The sequence below is a fragment of the Melozone crissalis genome, unplaced genomic scaffold (genome assembly GCF_028551555.1).
Source record: "Melozone crissalis strain CALT ecotype California unplaced genomic scaffold, PUWL_Pcris_2 ptg000039l_1, whole genome shotgun sequence".
NCBI lineage: Eukaryota > Metazoa > Chordata > Aves > Passeriformes > Passerellidae > Melozone > Melozone crissalis.
The window spans coordinates 10,806,468-10,830,569 of NW_026535817.1; the positions used below are offsets into that span (position 1 = coordinate 10,806,468).

The window sequence follows — 24,102 nt, forward strand, 5'->3', positions numbered from 1 at the left end:
CAACGTTCCTCATGCTGGTCTCAAAACATTCCATGTTTCTGTGGCTGAGCCCCTGGTTCAGAGACCTACCACTGAGATAGCAATGAAAAGAGTAGGCCAAAGCCAAGGTATCACCAACTGGTACAAGGAAGCTTGGAAAGTGTTAAAAATAAAAATAAAATATCAAAGTCAGCTGCTCTAGCTTTCTTGAGTATAACATCTCAACCTATGGTAAATCGCATAGTTTTAGTGAGAATATAAAAATAACTTGCAAGCTAAATTACCTTTCAGACTAAACTTCATATTTAATACCATATGAACAAGACTTAATTCTCTCAACATATCTTACGCTTTTTTTAAAGCATTTTTAAGAAATTTGCTTATTTTTATACAGTTATGCTAAAACCTGCCAGGTCTGCATGCTTTTTAAGGACACACTTTGTCACCTAATAGAATATAAAAACACAGCAAAAACAGTGTAGAATTTTGTAAAAATACTCTAAATAAATTTACACTTCACTCTAAGATTACTCAAGAATTAATCACTGGGTTCAACAGTCTAAGTCCTTTGCTTCTGTTATCCTCATTGCACATCAAAATCAAAGTTGCTATTTCTGTCAAGGTTCAAAGGAGTGGATCCTCAGCCTCTGCTTGCCTAATGAGCAATCAAACAGTGCTCCTTAGGCAGAATAATTGTGGTCTTCTGCGGACTTAAAAAAAAAAAAAAATAAAGGTCCTGAACTCACCAGAAAGTTCTCACTACCAGCAAAAGCCAAAGGCAAAGCTTCAAAAGACTCTTCTAAGCAAAGATCCTCAGCAAAGACCAAGAGAGGCAGATTTTCTGTGATTCCATGAACATAGATCCATCTTTATGACCAGTTTTTTCTCAGCAGTACAGGCCATGAAAGTTATAGATCACTCGGTATGTATATTTTGAAATAAAAAAATAAAGGGCAATACTTACTGCATTTCAAACTAAAAAATTTTAACTTCTGGAAACCTAAAAGCCTTCTATAAATGTCTTGATTTCTAATGCTGACAAAAAAAAAAAGACTACTAAGACATTTTCTCATCCTCTGCAGCCTCAGAGTTTAAGTTACAGTACTGCAAGGCACATACACAATCTCTTCCTTTCCAATACTCAGCAGATATATTCCCTGAAATAATTTTAAAATCCTCAAAACAATTAGAAATGCTACTGAGTTAACAATTTCTATTTAAAAACATTGCTCCTACACAACATGCACTTTTTAGGATAACAAGTTAGCAAATAGGTATAATTTTTTTCTTTTCATTTACACTGGAAATGGACTGAATAATTTTTAACCTGGAAAGTACTGTATCACGTCACATTTAAGTTATTGCCTTCATTACAAATTGCATCATATCTGAAAACCCACACAGGTATTGTATTTGAAAATAAGCAGTGGGTGAGAGTACAGATGCAGCTTAGCCCATCTGAAAATGGCTTTCCACATAAAGCAATACTATCAGAGTAAAAAATGAACTTTCTTCATTCAGTGGATGAGGACAAGAGAAACTGACATAAGTACATTTTTGTTCAGTTTAATGCAACATCATCATTTACTTAAAAAAAAAATCTTAGTTTTCTGGGCAAGCATACCTTAATAAGAAAGCAACTGAACTTGAAGAGGTAGGTTTCTTTCCATTATGCGCTTATTTATTTCAAATAAAACATAACCAAAACCCCACTACTATTTGCTTCTGGACAAGGACCAAGTCTCAAAGCCCGATCCAGCTTGGGCAGAGCTGGGTACTTCATTAGCCCTCAGCAGTGCCGGGCTGCTGCGGACCCGGTGTATTCCCGGCTGTGCTCACAGTCAGAAGACCAATCTGCCCACGGTGCTGAAGCCGCCCCCTCCGCCTCCCCCCGTGGGCCCGCAGCTCCCCGGGGGATCGTTGTCATCGAAGCCGTGGGGCCGGAACGAGCACGAGGCTGCGGCCGCCTGCAGCGCCTGGGTCCGAGCGCTGAGCTCCTGCTCCTGCAACGACACAGTACAGACAGTTAAATAAACCCAACCCACCGAGCGCTGAGCTCCTGCTCCTGCAACGACACAGTACAGACAGTTAAATAAACCCAACCCACCGAGCGCTGAGCTCCTGCTCCTGCAATGACACAGTACAGACAGTTAAATAAACCCAACCCACCGAGCGCTGAGCTCCTGCAATGACACAGTACAGACAGTTAAATAAACCCAACCCACCGAGCGCTGAGCTCCTGCAATGACACAGTACAGACAGTTAAATAAACCCAACCCACCGAGCGCTGAGCTCCTGCAACGACACAGTACAGACAGTTAAATAAACCCAACCCACCGAGCGCTGAGCTCCTGCAACGACACAGTACAGACAGTTAAATAAACCCAACCCACCGAGCGCTGAGCTCCTGCTCCTGCAACGACACAGTACAGACAGTTAAATAAACCCAACCCACCGAGCGCTGAGCTCCTGCTCCTGCAATGACACAGTACAGACAGTTAAATAAACCCAACCCACCGAGCGCTGAGCTCCTGCAATGACACAGTACAGACAGTTAAATAAACCCAACCCACCGAGCGCTGAGCTCCTGCTCCTGCAACGACACAGTACAGACAGTTAAATAAACCCAACCCACCGAGCGCTGAGCTCCTGCTCCTGCAATGACACAGTACAGACAGTTAAATAAACCCAACCCACCGAGCGCTGAGCTCCTGCAATGACACAGTACAGACAGTTAAATAAACCCAACCCACCGAGCGCTGAGCTCCTGCTCCTGCAACGACACAGTACAGACAGTTAAATAAACCCAACCCACCGAGCGCTGAGCTCCTGCTCCTGCAATGACACAGTAAACACAATTAAATAAACCCAACCCACCACCTCACACCCCTAAAGCGGCTTCTAAAGCAGCATCACTCATTTCCAGTGAACACCTAAGCTGAACTGTTAAGTTGATCATCCCCAGCCAGCCTAGGATGTACAACTTCCCTGATCGTCAGCATGCATAAATGAAACAAAATAAATCCATCTGAGTTCATGCTGAAATTGTATTGTAGCAATGTGGGACATCGCTAAAAATGAGACTGCTGATGAGAAGTTAACAAAACAGCTTTTGATACATGTTTAATATAAATTTTCATCCTGGCAATTGTCATGTGCTCTTCTTGTTGGTTGCAAAGCCAAAAGGTAAAACCTTTATATTAATGTTCATTAAAGACACTTCCTCATTCCACTCCATCAACTGCATAGGATAGCAATATACTCACATAGCTCGTCCATCCTTTGGCCTTTTATCTAGTTTCTATTCATTGCAGCTTTTAAGCTTTCAATTATTATTGCTATGCTAACTGTTACAACATAGCAAGTCTCTGCAACTCTCAAGAACTTGATAAAAATCAGAGTCAATTGCTGAAAAATGTACCTGCACAAGTGGAAGGAACACGAAAGCTCTGCTGCCTGCCAGCTGCTTTTTCAGCTGAATGCTCCTGAGGCCTGAGACATCTAAGAAAGGGATGAGCCACATGCTTTTCCTTCATTAGACGTGTCGTGCACTATTTTGTCTCTGGCCACCTAGTTCAATAAACCCTGCAGCAATTTTCTATCTTTAGTATACCTTTCTCAGCTTGGCCAAGAGCTTCAAAAATTGAGGGAGAGAAGGCAGATGTTGGCTCTTGAAGGCTAAAGACAATGGACCTGGCAACAAACTGAAAGCATTCCAGTGCTAAGGCTCATACTGATTGCTGCCTCCACATGACACTTCATCACCACACACCTCCCTAAAGGCAATGAGAGCAAACTTTGGAACAGGGTTGCAGTAGCTACAGGGGTCACCCTTCCATTCTCCCTGACTGCATTATACTACCATGAAACCACTAAACTGAGGTCTTGACCAAATACTTTCACAGGTGCTAAAAGTAGACCTTGTGAATTTAAATTATTTTGCCCTCGTCAAAAACACAGCCTAAGTTTGAAACTATTGTACACTACTAAGGACTGAAATGCATACTCATGTTAAAAATTAAGATATTTGGAGGACACTGTCTACACAGTTGTGCTGGCCATACTCCTGAAGACAGTATTATGCTATCTCCAGCAATATGTGGAGTCCTAAGCATCTGGCTAACTATGACACACCAAAAACTACGTATGTTTACTAGGAAAAACAAGGAAATATTTAAAACTTGTAGTACCAGAAATCAAACACAGATTTTGATTAAAAAAGCAGACCTTGCCTAAATAGCCTGTTTAGTTAAAAAAAACTACACTACCAAACTAGTTACCTTATACAACTGGTGTTTTTACAAGCACCTTATTTCTAAAACATTTAATATTTTCAGGTTGTTATATTTATCCCCACAAGTACTACAATAGGTAAGTAAAACTTGATAGTCAATACAGTTCTCTGGACTCAGAATATGCAGAGCATCCCCCCTTGCTTTCCATTTATTTGCAGTAAGGGTTTTAAAATTTGTTTTAAATAGAGTGGGAGCGACCCATATTGCAGGTTTAGTTATTTATACTGAAAACATCTTCATTTGCCATGTGGTAAACCGATATGCAATAGCAAAACAAAAACAGTAAGGTACAGAATTTTTTGAACATATTTTCTGAAAATTAAAGGCTTTCTCAGGACAGAACAATATATTCTTAACTTAGCTGGAAAAATTAATTTAGAACTCTGAACTAACAGTGAAATAACACATCTTAAAACATACTTTTACTCCTAGAAGATGAAAAAAGCAGCAATGCTCTAAGAAAGACACATCCAAGTGTGGAGAGCATTGTTTTCTTTTCCCAGCAAACCAAAAGGCTGCCACAGCGAGGTGAGGCTCTCAGGACACAGGGAGTGTGCTGCTGGAAGCACTGGTCCCACAGAGAATATGGCAGAGGCAGCAAAGGGAAAATGGAACCCAGTCACCCACACCTGGGCATCATTTCAGTCGTTCCAGCATCTCAGTAAGCACAGTTTTAGAAGCCAAACTTCACTACAACTGAGAATCCACCAGTAAGAACACCACTTAGAAGTTTTTAAGTCAACTTGAGCCACTCCTGTAATTCCATAAAGGCAATGAAAGTTTGAACTGCTTGAAGCCTCTCCCATATGGAATGGCAAGTGGTTAAATGACCTATACGAGCATCTCCACTCAAACTTTAAACTGAACTGAGTTTGTGCCATTTCCCTTGAAATTTCCCATCTACCAGTGACAACCTTACTACAAAACCTGTCCAGCAACACCAAGATGAAGCCACACTGGTGATTTATGGTTAATATGACAGAGTACTTAAAAGCTACTGTATTCTTTCCTGTAGACTGCCTCTTGGGAGGCTTGAGGAGACACCCTTTACACAAAATTTCCATCTTACCTGCAAGTACAGTTTGTTATCTTTTGTAATAGCATCCATGAGGTCTTTTTGTAGAGGAGGGTCTCCATTTACCCACAGGTCGTTTGCTGGATTGGTGTTTAAGCCACAGGTGCTGTTCTGCTTTTTGTAAAACAGAACATAAGCAGTGTCCTTTGGAAATCTACTGGTGATCTTCTGGACTGACTGAAATGAGGTAAATGTCACTCTGCTGTCATTGAACAGAAACCATTCCCTTGGCATCTCAGTGTCCAGCTCATTCTCTACAACAGTACAAGGACTCTCCTCTGTAAACAACCTATCCTGAGGAGCAACTAAAGAGAGAGCTGTAGACTGGTGGCAGAGCCCTGAAGGCCCTGATCCAGTAACATTTCTAGCATATGAATAATAATGTCCACTTTCAGAGGACACCCCAGAATGCACCACCACAGAGCTCAACACATAGGGCACCAGCTGTGGGCAGGTCACTTCATCAGCACCAGAGGGCTTCAGCTTTTTAGCAAGGTTTTCTCCAGTGTCAGAAATCTCCACACCAACAGACCAGCCTCCTGAAACAACAGCCAAAGGAGATGTTGTTCTTTTCACTGGCAGCTCCAATACGAGTGGCAGAGAAACATTGTCCAAGATTTTGCGCCTTATGTGACATTTTGGATCATATGAAAATCTCAGAAGAGTGAGAATGAGGTATTCAGGTTCCTCAATGATTTGCATAGTTTTTTCAGCATTCTGTAAAGAGGCACACTTTTCGCAATAATATTTGTTGTCTCCACTAAGGATTTCAGGTGCCAGAAAATAATTGAGCAAGTCTGTAACTGACAGGGTATTTTTACCTACTAGACTCTGAGACATATCCCCATTATTTTCAACTTGGAGTTCAGAAATTGTGGTGTTCTCAGAGCTTGGCTCACTAGAAAAATCTATGGTTCCTTCATTCATTATTGTGTCACATCCATGATTCACTTCCAAATTACTGAGAGGTGTTTCTGCATCAGGACTGGTGGCTGAAGCACTGCTTTGCACCATGTAGTCATCTTTCACTTCAGAATGTTCTATGCACTTTGGGTCAGCATTCTCTAAGGAAGCTGGGGGACAGAAAGCCAAAGAGAGATCTGTGAAAGCTTCTTCCTTTTGAGACATACTTTTGCAGTTCAAACAGCATATGTTAGTCTTCAATTTTCCCCCAAACATCTTCTCTATTAGAGTTCTTTCTTCACTTTCCATACAAGGTGCTTCAGTAAATGTTTTATGGGCAGTTTCTTGTGCCTGGGACTTGTCAGCCATAACACTTTCAGAACTCTTTGCTGAAGACAATGCTTTCAAAGTTCTCTCTTCTTCATGCAACCTGAAAACAAAGGAAGATAAATCCAAGTAACTGTGCTATATTCCAAATACTGCCACACTATTTCAGATTTTTTTTCCAGCTAAAAACCACAGATGGTGAAGTTGCTAAAGTATCTTACACTAAAAAAATCTGTTTGTTATTTTTTTTATATAAGGAAGCTGAAGCATAGAGTTCCCAACTAGAGTACAAGTGGCACAAATACATTTATTGTGGGTCTCATTATATATAACAGAACACAATGGATATATTGAAAAAACTGGCAAATATTAAAGAAACCTAACAATGTTTTTATTGTTTACCATTACATTGTGTTAATAAATCAGCTCCCGAGTTGACTGGGCCTGTATGTCACACTTGGTAAGAGAAAAAGTAACTATTTGGAAATAGTCTGGCTATAAACAAAGAAAATGGCAGAATTCTGCAGCCAAGACAGTTCTGTGGCAAGAAAATCCAAACTGAAAGAGGAACCCAAAACATGGAGATAAAAAAAGAGAGAACACTATTTCACTATTGAGATAAATTTCCCCAAGAGCAGAATGTGTCTTAAAGTAATACTGCTTAAGTCCTCTTGAGCAAGCCAAAAATAAAAAGCATTCTTAATAAATGTAGGTATTACTGATTTATCTCTGCCACAGCTAATTTGCTTGCTTAATTAACTGGTTATAAAGACATGTACATCTCTTTGTGACTTGCACACCTTGTATGAAATATAGCTGTCTCCACCAACATGAAATTCCAGAAGCACAACTAAACTGCTTTCACCAACTGCTATTAATTGAACAACAGGACCACAACTTAAACATAACACCCACATTTAGATTTATAAAAGTGGCACATTGTTACCACCATCACATGCTCTCAATTATCTGGATTCATTATGGCATCCAGAGTTCACTACAGATTAAACCCATGAAGAAAAGCAGTTTGTAGACTATAGAGAGGAATGAGGTTGAACATTCCTGATCCCCACTCATGCACTGGAACTGTTCCAAGACTGCTCCTAGGAGCTCAGCATTGCATGGTGAGGCTGCAGGTTCATTGCGACCCATGGCACCACAACCCTACCTGTCCAGCAGGAATCTGAGATATTCTGAACAGTCCTGCTGGGACCGAGGAGTGAACCACGGTGGTCTGGAAGCTTCAAAGAAAATTCTAGGAGCATAGGCCTCCCTCTGTTCAAGTGAGAGAACAAGGTTACACAGTTGTAATATAATAACTTCAGTTGATTATATTATTTTAACATTAACAGCTGAACTATGGACTACATTATCACAGAGTAGCTGAATGAAACACAAGGTACACAAACATTTAAACAACTTAATCATACGAAGGGAGAGCCATTAATTTTGTGGCAATCACCTCTAGTACAAAGATACAAATAGTTTATCCTGCCAGCAAATTGTCATGTTTAGTGAGTACAAGCTAGGTATTATAGCAGCTACCTTTCTTGCTGGTGAGTTAAAAAAACCTGTTTGCTTTCTTCAGAACACCAGTACTTCATAAGGACCCATCTATTTTGAAGCTGTCTTGAGCCTTTCCAGCATTAGCAAAATGTTTTGAATAGCTAATAATGTTCACATTAGAATTTGAACTACAATCAAATTCAGTGTAAAAATCAATGAAGGTCACAGTTTACCCTAGAAAGACACATAAAATCAGCTTGTATATCAACTGAGGTCTTATTTGGATTTTCTCATTCTTTCTCCTCAAAGAAAACCTATCACTACCTATAAATAGAAACAACAAAACTCCAACATATTCCACCTAGAGAAATGTGTATTTCTAAGTCCATCCACACCATCTGAGCATTTGAAGGCAGACTGATTCCCATACAAAAATGTAATATTTATACTTGAAATACTCAAGAGGATTCCCATGGCATCATGTTTGTTTCTCAATTTTGGTACATAGATCTAAGCTTAAAGAAAAACAGATGAAAAACTGACATACCTGGGTATGGGCCAAAAATGCAAAAAGATGCTGTAATTTTCTCATTAGGGAATTACAGCCATTTAGATTCAGAGATAAAACATGTCTTCGGAAACTGAAAGAGAGAGACAAATGAAAGACTTTCCTAGCTAGACTTCTAACAATTCAGTTATCATTCCAGCTCGGATAATTACATCAAACTGAAAGAAACCAAAGCACATAACACTTCCTTTAATACTGGAACTCTGCTCTAGTGCAGATATAAAATTACTGTATGGTAAGAATTAACACTGCAAAATACCCATGTCTTTAAACATTTAAATGTGTAGGAATGGGATACAGGCAGACTTTTTTTAATACCCTTCCAGAGTATAACAAAAGCATCACCAAAAATTTTTACAATACAGCAGTGAGCAAGGACAGTGAGGGAAAAAGGACCTCTCTTTTGACACTGGGTAGAAGGATCAGGATTTTTAGTGGCTAAAACTGCAGTTTCCAGAGCTGAACTTGAACAAAGCAACCAGTAACTGAGTGCAAAACAACCCACTCAGCTATAGCAAGGTAAGAGACCCCAGGACAAGTTACTATTCCGTGAAAATCAAGGATGCAGTAACTGCAAGATTTGCAATTAAAAAAGCTGTTAAGAAGCACTTACTCTGTAGCCATAAAAAGTGCCTGAATAACACTGTTCATGTAGCAAGTATTTCCTAGATTTATTAGGCCTGTCTTCCCAGTTTCAGATTTTCCAGAAAGTCTAGATAAACAAGATGGCAAAGAACTGGATTGAGAAGTCCAGGCACTCTGACTGAGGATCAACTTAATCTTCTCTTCAGTGGGTTTGGGCATGTCCTACAAGAGAAACATTTAACACGCTTAATAGGTTTATTTGTTTCTGTTTGTTTGTTGCCATTGAGCAGCATTGTATCTCCCCTGCTCCCCAGTTCTCCTTCAAGGTCTTGCTGCTGCCCCTGATAGCTGAGCAGATACAATAGACTGCCCTCCCTTGTTCCCTTCCCTCCCCCAACCACCTTCTTCAAAGCTTTATCCTCATTTTAGATTGCAAAAACAAGAGTGACATCAGATTATGTGCTTAGTTCTTTTCTCTGTGTGCAAGTGCTAACAAATTTGCATCTGTGGAACTACAGCTTCACCTCTGGGAAAACAAGAACCATTCCATGCTCTTAACATTCCTCATGTACCTTAATAGCTTCCAGAATGGGTTCATAGAGCTCTGGAAAACCTGAATAATGATACATCATACAGTGTATCAACTCTGACAACTGCATCAAAAAGGCTGTACTGGAAGGCAAGCCATCTCTCTTGAAGGAGTGAACCAAACTGACCACATGTGGGACAATCTAAACGGGAAAACAAAGAAATAAGCAAAAAGGTGTTAACTCCATTTTCTCCCTTTTTCTTTTTCTTCTACAAAATACTTAATTGAACTTCATTGGTTTATACATGCCAAATGACAGGAGATCTTATGTTATTTAATAAGAAGTGGTTGAGAAACAATGACTTGAAAAACATACATTACAGTTTTCAAGCAGCACAATTAATTATTCAATGCTCTTTAGCTCACATAGCAAGTTTTAAAAGGAACCTTATGAACTTAAAAAGGTGCATGCTAAGGTTTTAAACAGTCAAGTGTCCAAAAGTACTCATCTTATTAAGGATATTAACAGCAAACATTCTGCTTTTGTGCCACCACTAACAGTTTAGTATCTTGTTCTGATTTCACAGATACAGTTTTTAAAACAAACCTCTAAATTTTCCTTTAACAGAATCTAATGCTTGGACTTGGGAGCCAATGACTAAATTCCTGCTATTCCTACAAGAAGGAAACTGGCCCATAGCTCCACCTAGTGAGGCAGCTCAGCTCCATAAACCACAACCATGACATTTACTACGAGCTGAAAGTTCACCACAGCTATAGTAATCTATCTGAGACTTAGTTCAGATTCAGGAGTACTTCAAACTGGCCAGATTGGAATCAGAAATGTTGACTTCATCTCCTTCCTCTTCTTCAGCACAGCTCTCTACTTTTAAATGTGCAAGACATTAGCCTTAAGACATCAGGTAGAAGTTTACTTCAAAGCAGACACCTTTGCCAGTCTCCAAGCAATTAAGATTGATTAACTGTGAAAGAAGCTGATAGAATAATTTCTCATCATTAATTACTTCCAAACAATTTTTAAGCTAAAAGCATAAAGTACAGAAGGGGAATCATAAGAAGATAGGAATCTGAGGAAGGCATAGCAATTACAAGAACCAATACAGTTCAAAACACCAAAGTAAAAAAGGCTAGGTGCGAAACACAGATTTGTATCTGAGATACGATAACACTGAACAGACAAAGCACATGGGAAGAAGAGAAAAAGGGTAGGTTCTCAGTTCTGCCAAAGAGTAAAATTCTGCAGGCTGGATAATACTGCAAGTTACACTTTGAATACACAGAATTATCTCTTCTGGCTCAAGGTTGCATTAAACTTCTATATATCAGTAGATTTTTGATGATCATGAGTTCTACATCATACGTAAGTACAAGACTGCTTCTGCTACAAAAATATCAAAATAATTTACTTTAATGATGCTCAAGTGTAAGGAAATGGAATGTAATTTACTTGGTAATGCGTATGAAATTAATTTCTATTTATCAAATGTGCATTTGACACTTTCATAATCAGACCATTTGTTACTAAAAAAGTAAACAAGTACTTAAAGTGAAGGAAGATATTACAGAATACTAAATGGTAGTAGCACAAATAAGTGATAGTGAAGAAAATGGTTTAAAATGGTCATGAAATCTTGCAGGGAGATACTAACACATGACAGCATGCAGCCTCCAATAGAAATTTTCTTTGGTAAATCAAATTCCTCTTACTAGAATAGGCTATCTGGCTATCTGATATATTACATTTTGTCTAATGTTTTGTCTCTCTCAGGAAAAAAGAAAAGACAGAAAAACATATGAAATATTTATGCTTTGAACATATTCAGAGCTTTTAATTGTAACTCAAATTTCTATCCTAAGACAAGATCAGGGCACCGGAGAAACTTCAGAGATCTCTCGGCAAAAGCCAACGTAAGGGGCATAAGGCAATTCCTCTGACATTAGACAAAGGGCTTTATGCCCCTTCAGAGCCTTGGAAACAGGTACAGAGACAGTGCCAGGCTGTTACTATTGAAACTCAGATGTTCTCCTAAGCTTTAAGCTGAATGCCAAGTGTGGGAACACGTTGCTGTATTGACACAGTCACTCTCACACCCTACCCATGGCCTTAACTAATGGAACGCATTTTGAAAAGGGATCATTAGAAATGGTGACCTTCAATTTGCCCGTGAACACTGACACAGACTGCACAGCCTCCTGGGTCTCATGAGCCTACTCAGGGTGACCAGGTCACACAGAGCAGATTATCTCTGTTACCTGTTTTTCCCAAACAGCTGTCCTCAAAAACCTACTTGCCATCCAACTTGATCAGCAAATCTCGCACACATAAAATGGATTTCCAGAAGCATGCAGTTAAAATGTGATGCCCACATACTCTAGCCAGAAACAGGTACATACAAGGAAGGACAATGCTTGTTTCCAGTTATAGATTAAGTGCTTGAATCTGGAATCTAAAAAGCCTTCCTATAACCACAGGAACCCGATTCTACAGCCTTCCAACAGACAAAACCCAAGCATATCAATTCTGCTGCTCTTCACACCCATTTCAGAAACTACACAGTGAGTGACATTTCAAAGCACTGGAAAACAATTATTTAGTAACTCACCAAATGAAAAGCTTCCGGAGAATGCTGGAAACTAAGTAACATGTGGGAAAGGACAGCAAGGGCACCAGGCCTCACTAGAGGAAACCAAAGTCGATTAAAGACCTAAAAAAACCCACATTTATTTCAGTGAATCTGCAAAGTAAAATTTCAGTTAACACAAAAAAAGTCTTCAAACACACAGCCATTTGAAATAGACAAAACCATTACATGCAAGTGACAGCCATAAATGCATTTACATCATATTTGCAGAATAAGAAGATACTGTATGTTACAATAAAAAGGATGCTGCACAACTGCATAGCTGGTAGCAATTCCTTTCCCTCTCCCTTTTTTGAATGCTTTTTTCCAACGTACTAATTCGATCTTAAGCAGGGTGACATCAATGAGGATGGTAAATTTCTGGACTGCAGCCAATCCTTTCAGCAGTGCAATCACCCACGTTTCCACGTGCTGAGCCAGAGGCCAGGACAGCCAATCAATCATTCTGCAAAACAGGAGAACACAAAATATTAAACAACAATATGCTGCTAACTTTAACCTCAACAAAACAGATGCTTGCAACATGCTTACACAGTAAGACTCACAATGAGTAATGCAGCAATGCTGGGCAAGTGGTAAAATAATTTTGATTATACCTCAAGTAATTTAACTCTGAAATCAATAATGATTTATTTAATACATTTGAAGTAAATATGCATCCCCAGAAATACCTTACCATAAAAAAGTCAATATTTTGTATTGCTTCTCCAAACAGGTCTACAACATGCACTCTGATGTTACAGACATTGAGCTAACATATAGCAAAAACTTACTGCTGAACAAGTGCCTGTACCTGGTAACCTCCCCTCTAACACCTTTTACTCCAAAGCAGACCAAAACTCACTGCTAAGGAAGACTCTCCAACTTACAACTACACTCCCAGAAGCCACTCCAAACACTCTCAATTAATAGTAAAATCTAGTCATTTTAAATACACTGAGCAGTCTGGAGTCTGCTACAAAAATATCAAAAGGGATCATTTCACTTGAACTAAGAAAAAAGTGAAGGGACCTCCTGTGCCTAGAAAATACAGTGAAATATCAGGAACAGAAACCAGAGGTATTTTAAATCAACAGTTAGTTTATCCTGATCCTTAAGGCAGACAGGCAGATGAGCTGAAACAATCCTAAGACACAGACAATATTGTAAGGGAGTGCCAGCTAAAACATGGTATCTAGGCTTTGTTCTTCTGAGATTTTACTTGGTAATATTTTGAATTTTCTTTAATTGTCTGTAAGATTCCCTTCTTCAAACAAGATGAGGCAGCACTAATTTGGCAGCACTAGGTGGAAGAAAAAACTTTCTACCACAAGAGTGGACAGATATTGAGACAAGTTATAATGTATATATCTTAGAATATGCACATAGGCTTCTCTAAAATAAGGGATCTTTAGAACTGCCTTTTTAACAAACAAGCACAAATCTTACCAAGTTTCATCCATATTACTATAAAAAAAAAAGGAAAAAAACATGGCAACATCATAATCAGTGCTCTGAATTTACACAAAGCTCTTATTTCCTTAAGGTATTGAATTCAAGAATGTTTATCCTGAGCAACCTTTCCATATATCCTCTGAAATACAGAATCAAAAACACAGGCCCAGACTTTTTGTCTGTGAAGAAATAACCTTAAACCTAAAAACAAGACCCCACAACTCACAAACCAATCATGTTCAAATCTTCCCCTCCTTGATTTGTAGGCTTGGTATTTTTCAGGAGTCAGAAACACCTGCAGAGCTAATTTAAACCCAATGACAATATATTGCTTTCTTAACTGTTTAGACAATATTCTGTAGAGTCCTACATTTGAACCACTATTCTGAAACATCTGACTGTTCACCTGAGAGTTAATGATTTTGAAAGCAGAAACAAAAGCCAGAAGAGACAGAAGTGAACTCATTGAGACTGTCCTAAAAGGCATCACATTTTATATCTGGTAGGTGAAGACCAGGTACTTTGGTTGCATTTACTTGGCTTCTGCTCTGTTGCAATCAATGAGTGCTCATTTTTAGGCAGATACTAGTATGGGCCATGATGATTATGAATATGAAGAGAGGATTGCTTTTTTGGGTTTGACTAGATTAAGAAAACCTTAAAAGCCTCAGGAGGACCTTCTTCCTCATACCACCTTAAAATCAGTAGGTTTTTTTACCCACATATATGGCTAGTAAGGACAGTATTTTTGATATCTTTGAAAAGAAAATTATTTGTGCAATCACAGACAGTAACTTCTTTCACAAAGTATCTCCACCACATCAAACAATCTGGCAGCACAGATAATGGAAAAAAATCCCTCAGATTAGGGGAAAAATCCCAAAACAGCAACAGAAGATCCTCTGACTACCTGTCACCCCCAATAACTTACAAGTCTTTTACATTTTTTCCAATAGGACAGAGCACCTGGTTATATCCGGAGTTTTTCTCAGCAAAATTTTCAGTTTCTCTTAACAAAGATACTTGGGTTGAAGTGCAACGAAGCATTATACTTGTCAGGATCCTGAGTTCAGCCAGTTCATTTCCTCCCAGACTTCTGAGGTAGACTCTTAAAGTACCCATATATCTTCAATGAGATTCAACAATTTTCTGCTTTTGCTCATTGATGCTTCAGGTAAGGCTTGATGAGACAGCTCAAGCCAAATTCTAACATGATCTTGTGTCTAATGTACCGCCCACCCTGAGCAAACTCAACTTATGAGTGTGTTAAATATAAATTTTTACTATTCTGTGCTCAACTTCAGAAAGATTCTGCAGTCCCACAGATGCTATACTTAGGAAGTGAGCAACAAGGTCTCTAATTTACAGCCACCAAAGCTCTACTAACTCTCATCAGACCTTGTTGTGCCTGGAGTTCTGCACCTCCTGGGAATGCTGCAAGCCCCATGACAGCAGAGCCATTTGGTGCTCCAGACATTCCAGCTGCATTAACCTCTTAACAATTGCTTCACTAAGCCAGAAGAGAGCCATAACTGCAAGGGGCTGCCAGAGGTAGAAAAAGAAACTGGATGCAATGTTGGCATGAAGCTCCATAGAACCAACAAGGTTCCATGGAACAAAGCTAGAGGCTCTGAAGAGAGAGTATTACCTCAAAGAAAGAACAAAGCAAGTAAGATTACCCTTCCCTTTCAAAAGCAAGAGAAAAATTCACCCATTACATGGCTGGTACCAAAAAAAAAAGCACTTATTTGATAATAACAGCTCCTGCTGTAACTAAAGCTCAGTACTGCACTGCTTCCCTAAGCAGAGGCACACAGCAAAGGTGTTCTCAAGCTACAGTTTGTTGTATTCATATTGTTGTTATCATATTTCTAGAGTCCCATACCCTCTGGGTGGTTTTCTCACACGCAGCTCTTCACAGCAGTGCTGCTCCTGCTTCTTCACCAGGGCTCCTCCAAGGCTCTCCCTGACCAGCCAGCCCACCCCCTTCTATCCCAGTTATCTTCATTAGCCACAGCTGCTGCCCAATTAAGGACACCACAGCTGCAGCCCATTTAGAACTACTAGGATTGGGGCAAGGCCACTTATACAATACATAGATTTTACTAGGACTCCTACTATAACAGTTCTATGACTATACTATCTTGATGCAGCAATGCAACAGAAATGTTAAAACTACACTAACTTGAAAATGAATCACCAGCACATTACTGGCAAATTATCACCATGACCAAATCCTGAATTTCCCAGGTCTGACCTTTAGATTGGGAACACAGCTTTGTTGAAATCTCTTCAGCCAAGGGGATTCCCTTGAAGTCCCTATACAATATGTCTCACCCCAAATTGTATTACTAATGCTGCTTCTTTTCATTATGTTTTCAACAGAAATACAGCTTCTCAACTTACTGTAAACACAAGGAATGTTTTCAGTGTGAGAAAGCCCACCAAGATATTCAAGTGCTACACTACACGAATGCTTAAGTATAAGAGTACACCCAAATGGATGTACTTGAAAATAATCATATTGCAGACACTGAACTCTTTGATTAAGGCTTCTTAAAAATTATTTTTTAAACAATACAGATTTCTAGTAGTCCCCTGTTTAACTGCATTACCCATTTTCCTACCCTTCAGTACTCAATAACAGCTTCTTCAATCGGATTTCAAAGAAAAATCCACCAATTTCAAGGTCTTCATCCTTCTATCACTGCCATTTTTCTGCATCACTATTATTCACATATCTGAAGATACCAGTCACAATTGCAATCTGAATCCCAGTCTGTTTACACTGCTACTCATCTACACCACACTCAAGGTTAGATTAGTGACAAACATAATATGCAATTGCTTTTATATAATTCCTATTTCTCTGTCATTCAAAGAATGCCCAAAAAACCTAGGAAGGTTTGAGTGAAAAGAGTAATAGAAGCTGTTCTCTGTGAATCCTTCAAAAAAAAAAAATTAAAACACCTAAGCAGAAAAAAATCCCTCAAAGCTAAGCAGTAAAACTCATTTAGAACTGGCTCCTTTCTTCTGAGCAGGAGCTGATGGTTACTATCACATGAGAATGCTATCCTGCTTCTTGGAAAAGCAGAAAGGTTCATCTTCTGAAAACAAGGCCTTGTTTCTCAGCTTGACTGTAAATCCTAAGCAGTTTCCTACTTACACCATCTTCCATAAGGCAGCAGACCTCACTTAAGATGTCATCTAAGAAGAACACAGATGTTTCCTCTCAGTTTCTATTTAACCCTCTTCATCCACCCGGGCTGGGCTGGAGAATGAAGCCACAATAGCAATGAAGGCAGCAACCTTAAACTGAAACCATGGGACTTAGAAAACCATTTCAAAAGTTCCTCTTCTTCACACTTTTGTTTTGTTGTTTTTTTTACTGGAACTTCAGTAACAGCTTCAAGAAAGGCAAGATCAAAAAAAGAGACTGTTCTCTCCCTTGACAATTAAATAGATTACCTGCACAGAGCTTGAGTCATACTTGTGTCTTTCACATTAGGGTCTGTAGTAAGGCTCCTGATGAGTACTGTAATCATCTGCAATGGTATGTGCTGCACAAGACTTGCCAGTGCAACAGAAGGCTCAAATGAAGTATCTGCAACAATTGAATATGACAATGTAAGGAACTAGAAAGAAAACCCCATAGAAAAAAAAGTAAGCTTCTTGTTCTACCATACAACCTCACCATGGTTTAAAGTGACAATAAACCTATCCTATATCTGGCATTCTATTATCACAAACCAAACCAAAATTAGAATACATCAATAAATTAATTGATAGCAGTCAATTACAAATGCCATTAGTTCACTTCATACCCGTGCAAGAAAGCGACAACCTGCCAACTCCTTCCTCCTCCACCCTAACTGGAATTGAGAAGTAGGTTTTGTATTTTTCTAAAAAGAAGTACCATAAATTGTTTATTATACTTCATATTAAGCCTAGGAATTTAGTGCAGCTGGTATTCTCCACATCCCATCCCAGCAACTCTCTGCTGACCATACCACTGATGGCAAAATGCAATGGCAAGTTTCCCAGGTGCCTCAACAGCAAAGGCACTTTGCAATGGCAATTATTATAGTACTTCACAGGCTTCAGAAGTCAGAAAGGACCTATTTACAACCACATCTCCATTACTGAGGCACTGGATGCTTCCTAAAATTTTATACATTGCTTTTACATAGACTACTTACACCTATTTATAAATCCCTATTCGTTAAACAGTTCCAGGGAGCAAGAAGCAAGAGTAGCCTTTCATGGAATCACAGAACTGTGTTGGAAGGGACCTCTGGAGATCATGTAGCCCCAAGGCAGGGTCACCTCGAACAGGTAACACAGGAACACACACAAGTGGGGTCTCCCTCTCTCCAGAGACTCCACAACCTCCACGGCCAGCCTGTTCCTGTGCTCCACCACCCTCAACCTAAACAAGCCCTTCTTCATGTTCAGGTGAAATCTGTGTTTTAGTTTTTGGCCTTTGCTCCTTGTCATGTTGCTGGGCACACAAAGAGTCTGACACCAACTTCTTGGCAAGAGCCTTTGAGATATTTATATGCATTTTACATTGATAGTTTTAAATCTTCCTTAATAGGGCATCCAAAACCTCATTTCAGTATATGATTTAAAGCACTGTATCAGGAGTTTTTACAAACACAATCCTGCTCCCCAGCAAAAAAATTAAAAAAAAAAAACCACCAGTATTCTCTAGCTTTTGGGGGGTGGGTGGGAAATAAAAAAGGCTTTGCTTTCTCCACAGTCAAGAAGCTGCATTTTAGCATGTGGGTGAGAAAGCAGTAGTTATCAGGCAATGCCTGCAGAGCGCCCACTGCCTGAGCTAGGGCTTTCCTCCTCTCCTCTGAATAACCCACAGCCTGTGCCAGGGCTTTCCTCCTCTCCGAATAACCCACAGCCTGTGCCAGGGCTTTCCTCCTCTCCGAATAACCCACTGCCTGCGCTAGGGCTTTCCTCCTCTCCGAATAACCCCCGCCCCGTTACCGCGCGCCGCTCCCGCTCACCCGCGGCGGAGATGACAGCGAAGAGCTCCTGCAGCGAGGGCAGCAGCGTGTCGGGCTCGGCCTTCCAGACGCTCCGGAGCAGCGCGCTGACCTGGCTCACCTGCGAGACGTAGAGGCGCAGCTCGGCCTCGCGGGTGCCCTGGCTCTGGAAGTGGGCGATGCTGCGCACCAGCTGCTGGCAGAAGGCGAGCGAGAGCTTCCTGCCGCGGGGCAGGCACTGCGGGAAGTCGCCCAGCAGCTGGCACAGGCGGGCGCAGAGCGGCGGCGCCGGCCGCTCGCACACCAGGCGCAGCGCCTCCACCTGCAGCAGCTCGAAGAGCTCCAGCACCGAGGGGCAGCTCATGATGAGGCGCAGCCCCGCCTGGATGTAGTCGAGGATGGCGGGGTCGCGGTTGCTCAGCTCGCCATAGCCGCGCTGCAGGAGGCCGAGGACGAGGCCGCGGTTGAAGAACGCCTCGAACTCGGCGCGGTGGAAGCGGCCGTAGGCGTCCAGCACCTGCCGCCCCACCTGCCGCTGGAAGGGGTCGGGGCCCTGCAGCACCAGCCGGGTGCCGAGCGCGAACATGGCGCGGCACTGCGCCTGGCTCAGCGGCGTCTCCGCCGACTCCACCACGCGCCGCACGATCACCCGCTTCAGCGGCAGCGGGTGGGAAGAGCTCACCAGCCCCTCCAGGATCTTGTCCATGGCTCCGGGCGCATCGGCCGAGCGGCGGCGGCGGCGGGCCGGACCAGGCCTCGGCGGGGGCCGCCGCCGCCGCCGCCGCCTCCCCGCGGCCCTCTCGCCGCCCTGCCGCGCAATGCCGCCGCTCCCCCCGCGGCCCTCGCGGCTCCGCCCGCCCCTCGCCCGGGCGGCGGCGGCCCCGGCCCCGCTCCCCGGCGACCCCGACGGACGCGACGGAACTCCCGGCCTGACCCGGAAGCGGAGCCCCGCGAGCGGGAAGCCGGTCTGAAGGGGGTGGGGGGGAGCACGGCGCAGGCGCCGGCTTTTCCGCGGCGCGCTCCGCCCCCCGCGCTGTTGGCAGCCAATGGCGAGCGAGCGCGGGGCGGGGCGGGGGCGGGTCCGGCCGTGAGGGGGCGGAGGGAGCGCCGCGGCGGGAAACGTACTTTGCATTTTGAGAATAAGTGAAAAAGAGTTCTGCAAATTACAAACACTGAATATTATCGTACACTCATGGAATGGTTTGGCTTGGAAGGAATCTTAAAGGCCATCTAGTTGCAGTTCCTCCTACCATGGGCAGGGATGCCACTCAGTGCATCACCTTTCTCAGAGCTCCATCCACCTTGTTCACGTTAGCTCTTTGAGAACTACGTAACAGGAAAGGTCACAAATTGAATTTAAGCCATCATTGCCAGTAAACAAAGTGGAGACAAACCGCACTCACTCAAATAAAATCCTTTAGGCTAGCTTGCTGGTGACATAAGCTGGGCAAAGCCTCCTTGGTTTGCTGTTTCTCAGTAAATCTTCACGCTATGTGGTTTAGCAATGCCTGTAATTCAGCATCAGGAGAGTACGGGAAATTAGCCTAATTAATCCCTGCTAGTATTTGAAGTGGAACAGGTGCAGAATCTGAGCTGGAGCTTAGGCACAGATACCATTTATTTTAGAGTAAGAAAAAAGACCCACAAACTCTCCAGGGCGAGCTGTGAGATACTACAGCTGTCAAACAACACAACACAAAGCCAAGAAGTTCAGAGATGGCCTGAAAATTGAGCCCCCTGTTGATAAAATATTTCAGTTGCTCAGTTAAACAGCTTAGATGACTTGGACTTTGCTCCTCTGTCCTTCACTTTTCTGTTTGATCCTCACAGATGTAAAGTCTGGTTCTAGAAACCACTGTGCAATTTGCTAAGTTATTACAGTCCAGTGTAAAGTGTGTTGATCAAGGGCTTCTTTACAAGAACTTTTTCAAAGGCCAGACGCTGTTACCAACATCTTAACTATGTAAATAGTGTATGTACAGTGTCCTGTATGGGTATGGTATCTAAATAAACTATTTTTTTTCAGAAGGACTTTGTTGTAAATATACATTAAAAAATTAACCTTGAAGAAGGTGCTGGATTGTGTGGCTTGTATACCTGTGGAACTTAATGCTTTGCCTTCTGTCATCTTGACTAGGAGTATTTTAATTCTCTTATGTTTACTAGTATGAACTTTTTTTTTTCCCTAGCACTGTTAATGGTGAGTTCTGAAGCCAGAAGAGGAGAGGAGTCCCCTCAGGATCCAAAACAGAATTCTGAAAGAAAGAAGCACTGAAATCAAGTTGCCAGTGACACATGCATGTAAAGGGATAAAGTGAGACCTTATCTGGGCAGGGAGTCACGGAGAATGGAAGGAGAAATAAAGTTTGGAAGTATGTGAAGCTGAAAAGGTGCTCAGAGAGTAAATGGGAAGAAAGGGGGAAAGAGAGGTCATGTGGCAGGCTTGTGGAACACACGGAGTAGGAAAAGCAGAGGGATGTTGAGTGAAGCAGTTGCCGCAAATAGGGAAGAAAATGTGGAAGAGCTCCAACAGCAATTTGAAAAGCTGGAACCTTATGGATGATTTTCAGGAGCATGGAGATATGGGGAACGCTGAAAGCATGAGCAGCTGCAGATTCGCAGGACCAGAGGTGCCTGTGAGCCAGGAAATCAGAGGTCCCAGCAGGATTTTAGTGCTTTGCCCTTTGTTTACATGGCAGTGTGGATGGGAGGGGAGGCAGTACCCACTGCTTGGGATAGGGGAACAGTTTTCCTGACAGCCTTGGAACTGTTCTGTCCAAGCAGCCCAGTCCAGAAGGCACTATGTAGATAAAGCAGGTTCTTCCCAAAAGCCCCAGGAAGGCCTGAAAATCTATAGCCCCCATAAAAATCAAAATGGATGGCTGGAGGTGAATAGATGGAAAGAGGCCAAGGTAATTCTAGCAGAGAAGCTTGAAAATAGTAATCTTGTTTGCAGACAGATGACCAAGAAGGCATAGTCCTTATTTAATGATTGTATTTCAAGTATTAGAGCCAGCAATGAAAAACAAGTGGTTAAGTGTGAGGATGTTTGGTTGAGTCACTGAATTGCCTGTGACCTCAGCGCTAAGACTGACCTGAACTGTGGGGATGATCCTAATTACAACCTTACTATTAGATATGCAATTACCAATCTGTAATTACAAGCTAAATTGTAGAACACTGACTGTTCCTCTGTTTACAGTGTAATCTGACTCCTGTATATAAGAACATTACTAAATGTGACAAAATTATAAATAATTTCATTCTTTAGTGAACAAAATATGTCTTTAAATACTTTCTCTGAAAAAGTAAGTAAACACCCAGTCATGTTTCATGAAAAGTAATGAATATTATTAAATACTAATTATTCTTACTGTGAAAAAGCACAAATAGCAGCAGAAGGTTAACCATGGTGGTATCTCTGTGATAACTCAATGTCACAGACATCTTTTATGAAAAATCCTTTCCTTCTTCTATTCTTTTAGTATAGTTTTGATGTAGTATATGTCATAAAATAATAAATCAAGCCTTCTGAAACATGGAGTCAGATCCTCGTCTCTTCCCTCACCCTCAGACCCCTGTGAACACGGTCACAACTCAACAATCTTAAAGACAGGAAAGCAAACAGGCTTCTCTTTTCAGTCACAGCTTGTTCTTTGAGGTGCCACTGTGACATGAGGCTGCACCATGAACCAGGAGCTCCTGAGCACTATTTGTGGCCTCCATATCTGCTTCAGTGGTGCCTGCAAGCAGCTGAATTATCTGCAGGGTTGGTACCTGCCAGGTACAAAGAGTGGTAGCTAGGTGCTTGAGAGCACTGCAAGGTTCAATTAATAATGTTTGCTGACTATTAATTAAGTGTTTGAAGTTCAGAAGTGTTGATTAGAAATGCCTGAACATTGAATCACTGTGTTCTAGTTGTACACTGTTGCATGTCCCCAAAGGTTCATTTAACTGATAAACAACAGGGCCAGAGGTTTATTTATCCAAAAATCAAGACAGTGGCCCCAGTGTCTTACTGAAACCTGTTATCATGATGCAATTATTTAGTTTTTCAGGAGAGAATCTTTGATTTGGCAGAGCTGTTTTGCCTCCTGCAGATACAATCTGTCATGATTCAGTTTTGCATATAATAACTATATTTGCCATGTCAAGGAGCAACATCTGACTGAATGTGGCTTTTTAATTCTGTATTATTTTTTCTCAGTGGTAAAAGAGAAATATTCCAGGGCTTGCATTTGGTATTCTAGACCTGTGCAGCGATTGCTTTGAAAGCATCCATAGCTTCAGACCAGGAACTGACTATTAACAGCTGAGATTAAAGGCTGCAGTCCAGCAATGGTGGGAGATCCAGGTAGCTCCTTCACGTTTATGTGGCAGTAATCTGCCACAGCATTAGGCTGAGGCATGAAGAAAGTTTAAGGAGACTCAGGTCTTTAACATACACAGCGTGGATTGTGGGGCCAGAAAGGGGGTGTTTTAAAAGGCAAGCCTATCCACGTGAGATAGAGTAACAGACAATACCTGCCACAGCAAATTTCCAGGAATAAGCATCCCTGTGATTCAGCATGGCTCAGATATATTTTGGCTGAAAAGCTGTGTCTCAACTCAGGCTTCTTTGCCAGATACATCTGCCTTCTTCACTAAGTACTTCACTAAGAACTCAGTAAGGAGTTCACTCACTGGTCCACTGTGGTGAGTGTATTTTGTATTTCTTCCTTTTACTCAAAAGGATGACTGGCAAATCTTTACACAACATCTTTCTCTCCAATCTCCCTTACAGGAATAAACAATGCTGCTTGTTACCAAATATACTTTTCTCTCTGATGTCTATCTCAATGCACACCCTAAAGAAAGTGAACGTACTAGCCATGGTGAAACAATGGTGGTTAGATTGATATTTGGGCAGCTGGAAACTCAGCTGTGCATTGGACTCTCCTTGTTATTCTTCCCTTTGTGAGATTCAGGATTATATCAGTGAAGTCTCACAGTGGTCAGGAAGGTTTAAGGTCCCGAGACATTCACAACTATACCCCGGAGAGAATCTACATGCCAGCTTTGTGTTTCAGCAGTATGAAGTGAATAACTTTTCCAAGTCCTGACAACCTAAAAAGTGAACTTCTGGTGGCTCCATATCTCCTTTCTCTTGCATTGCAGCACATGTTCACGATAAACATCCCAGATTTTAAATTGACATAAACTCCTTTATGTTTGGGATGTGTGAACCTAGATGTTTAA

The 24,102-nt window shown here is 41.5% G+C and overlaps 1 protein-coding gene across 1 annotated transcript; it reads right to left on the reverse strand.

The window, feature by feature from the left end:
• Positions 1-1,820: 1,820 nt before the first annotated feature.
• Positions 1,821-19,608, reverse strand: USP38 (ubiquitin specific peptidase 38). Its single transcript, XM_054283769.1, has 10 exons — positions 18,886-19,608; positions 17,333-17,468; positions 12,746-12,875; positions 12,392-12,493; positions 9,811-9,969; positions 9,267-9,460; positions 8,633-8,726; positions 7,748-7,854; positions 5,326-6,682; positions 1,821-1,982 (listed from the first exon to the last, which is right to left on the reverse strand). The coding sequence occupies exons 1-10, from the start codon at positions 19,568-19,570 to the stop codon at positions 1,821-1,823; spliced, it is 3,126 nt and encodes a 1,041-aa protein (XP_054139744.1). The 5' UTR covers positions 19,571-19,608.
• Positions 19,609-24,102: the final 4,494 nt, after the last annotated feature.

Bases quoted from the DNA above. Each gene is read 5' to 3' on its own strand.
- USP38 (XM_054283769.1), bottom strand. From the start codon at position 19,570: ATGGACAAGATCCTGGAGGGGCTGGTGAGCTCTTCCCACCCGCTGCCG. The intron at 17,469-18,885 runs GTGAGCGGGAGC...CAATTGTTGCAG, and splicing joins CGCTGTCATCTCCGCCGCGG to ATACTTCATTTGAGCCTTCT. The intron at 6,683-7,747 runs GTAGGGTTGTGG...CTTTGTTTTCAG, and splicing joins CTCAGATTCCTGCTGGACAG to GTTGCATGAAGAAGAGAGAA.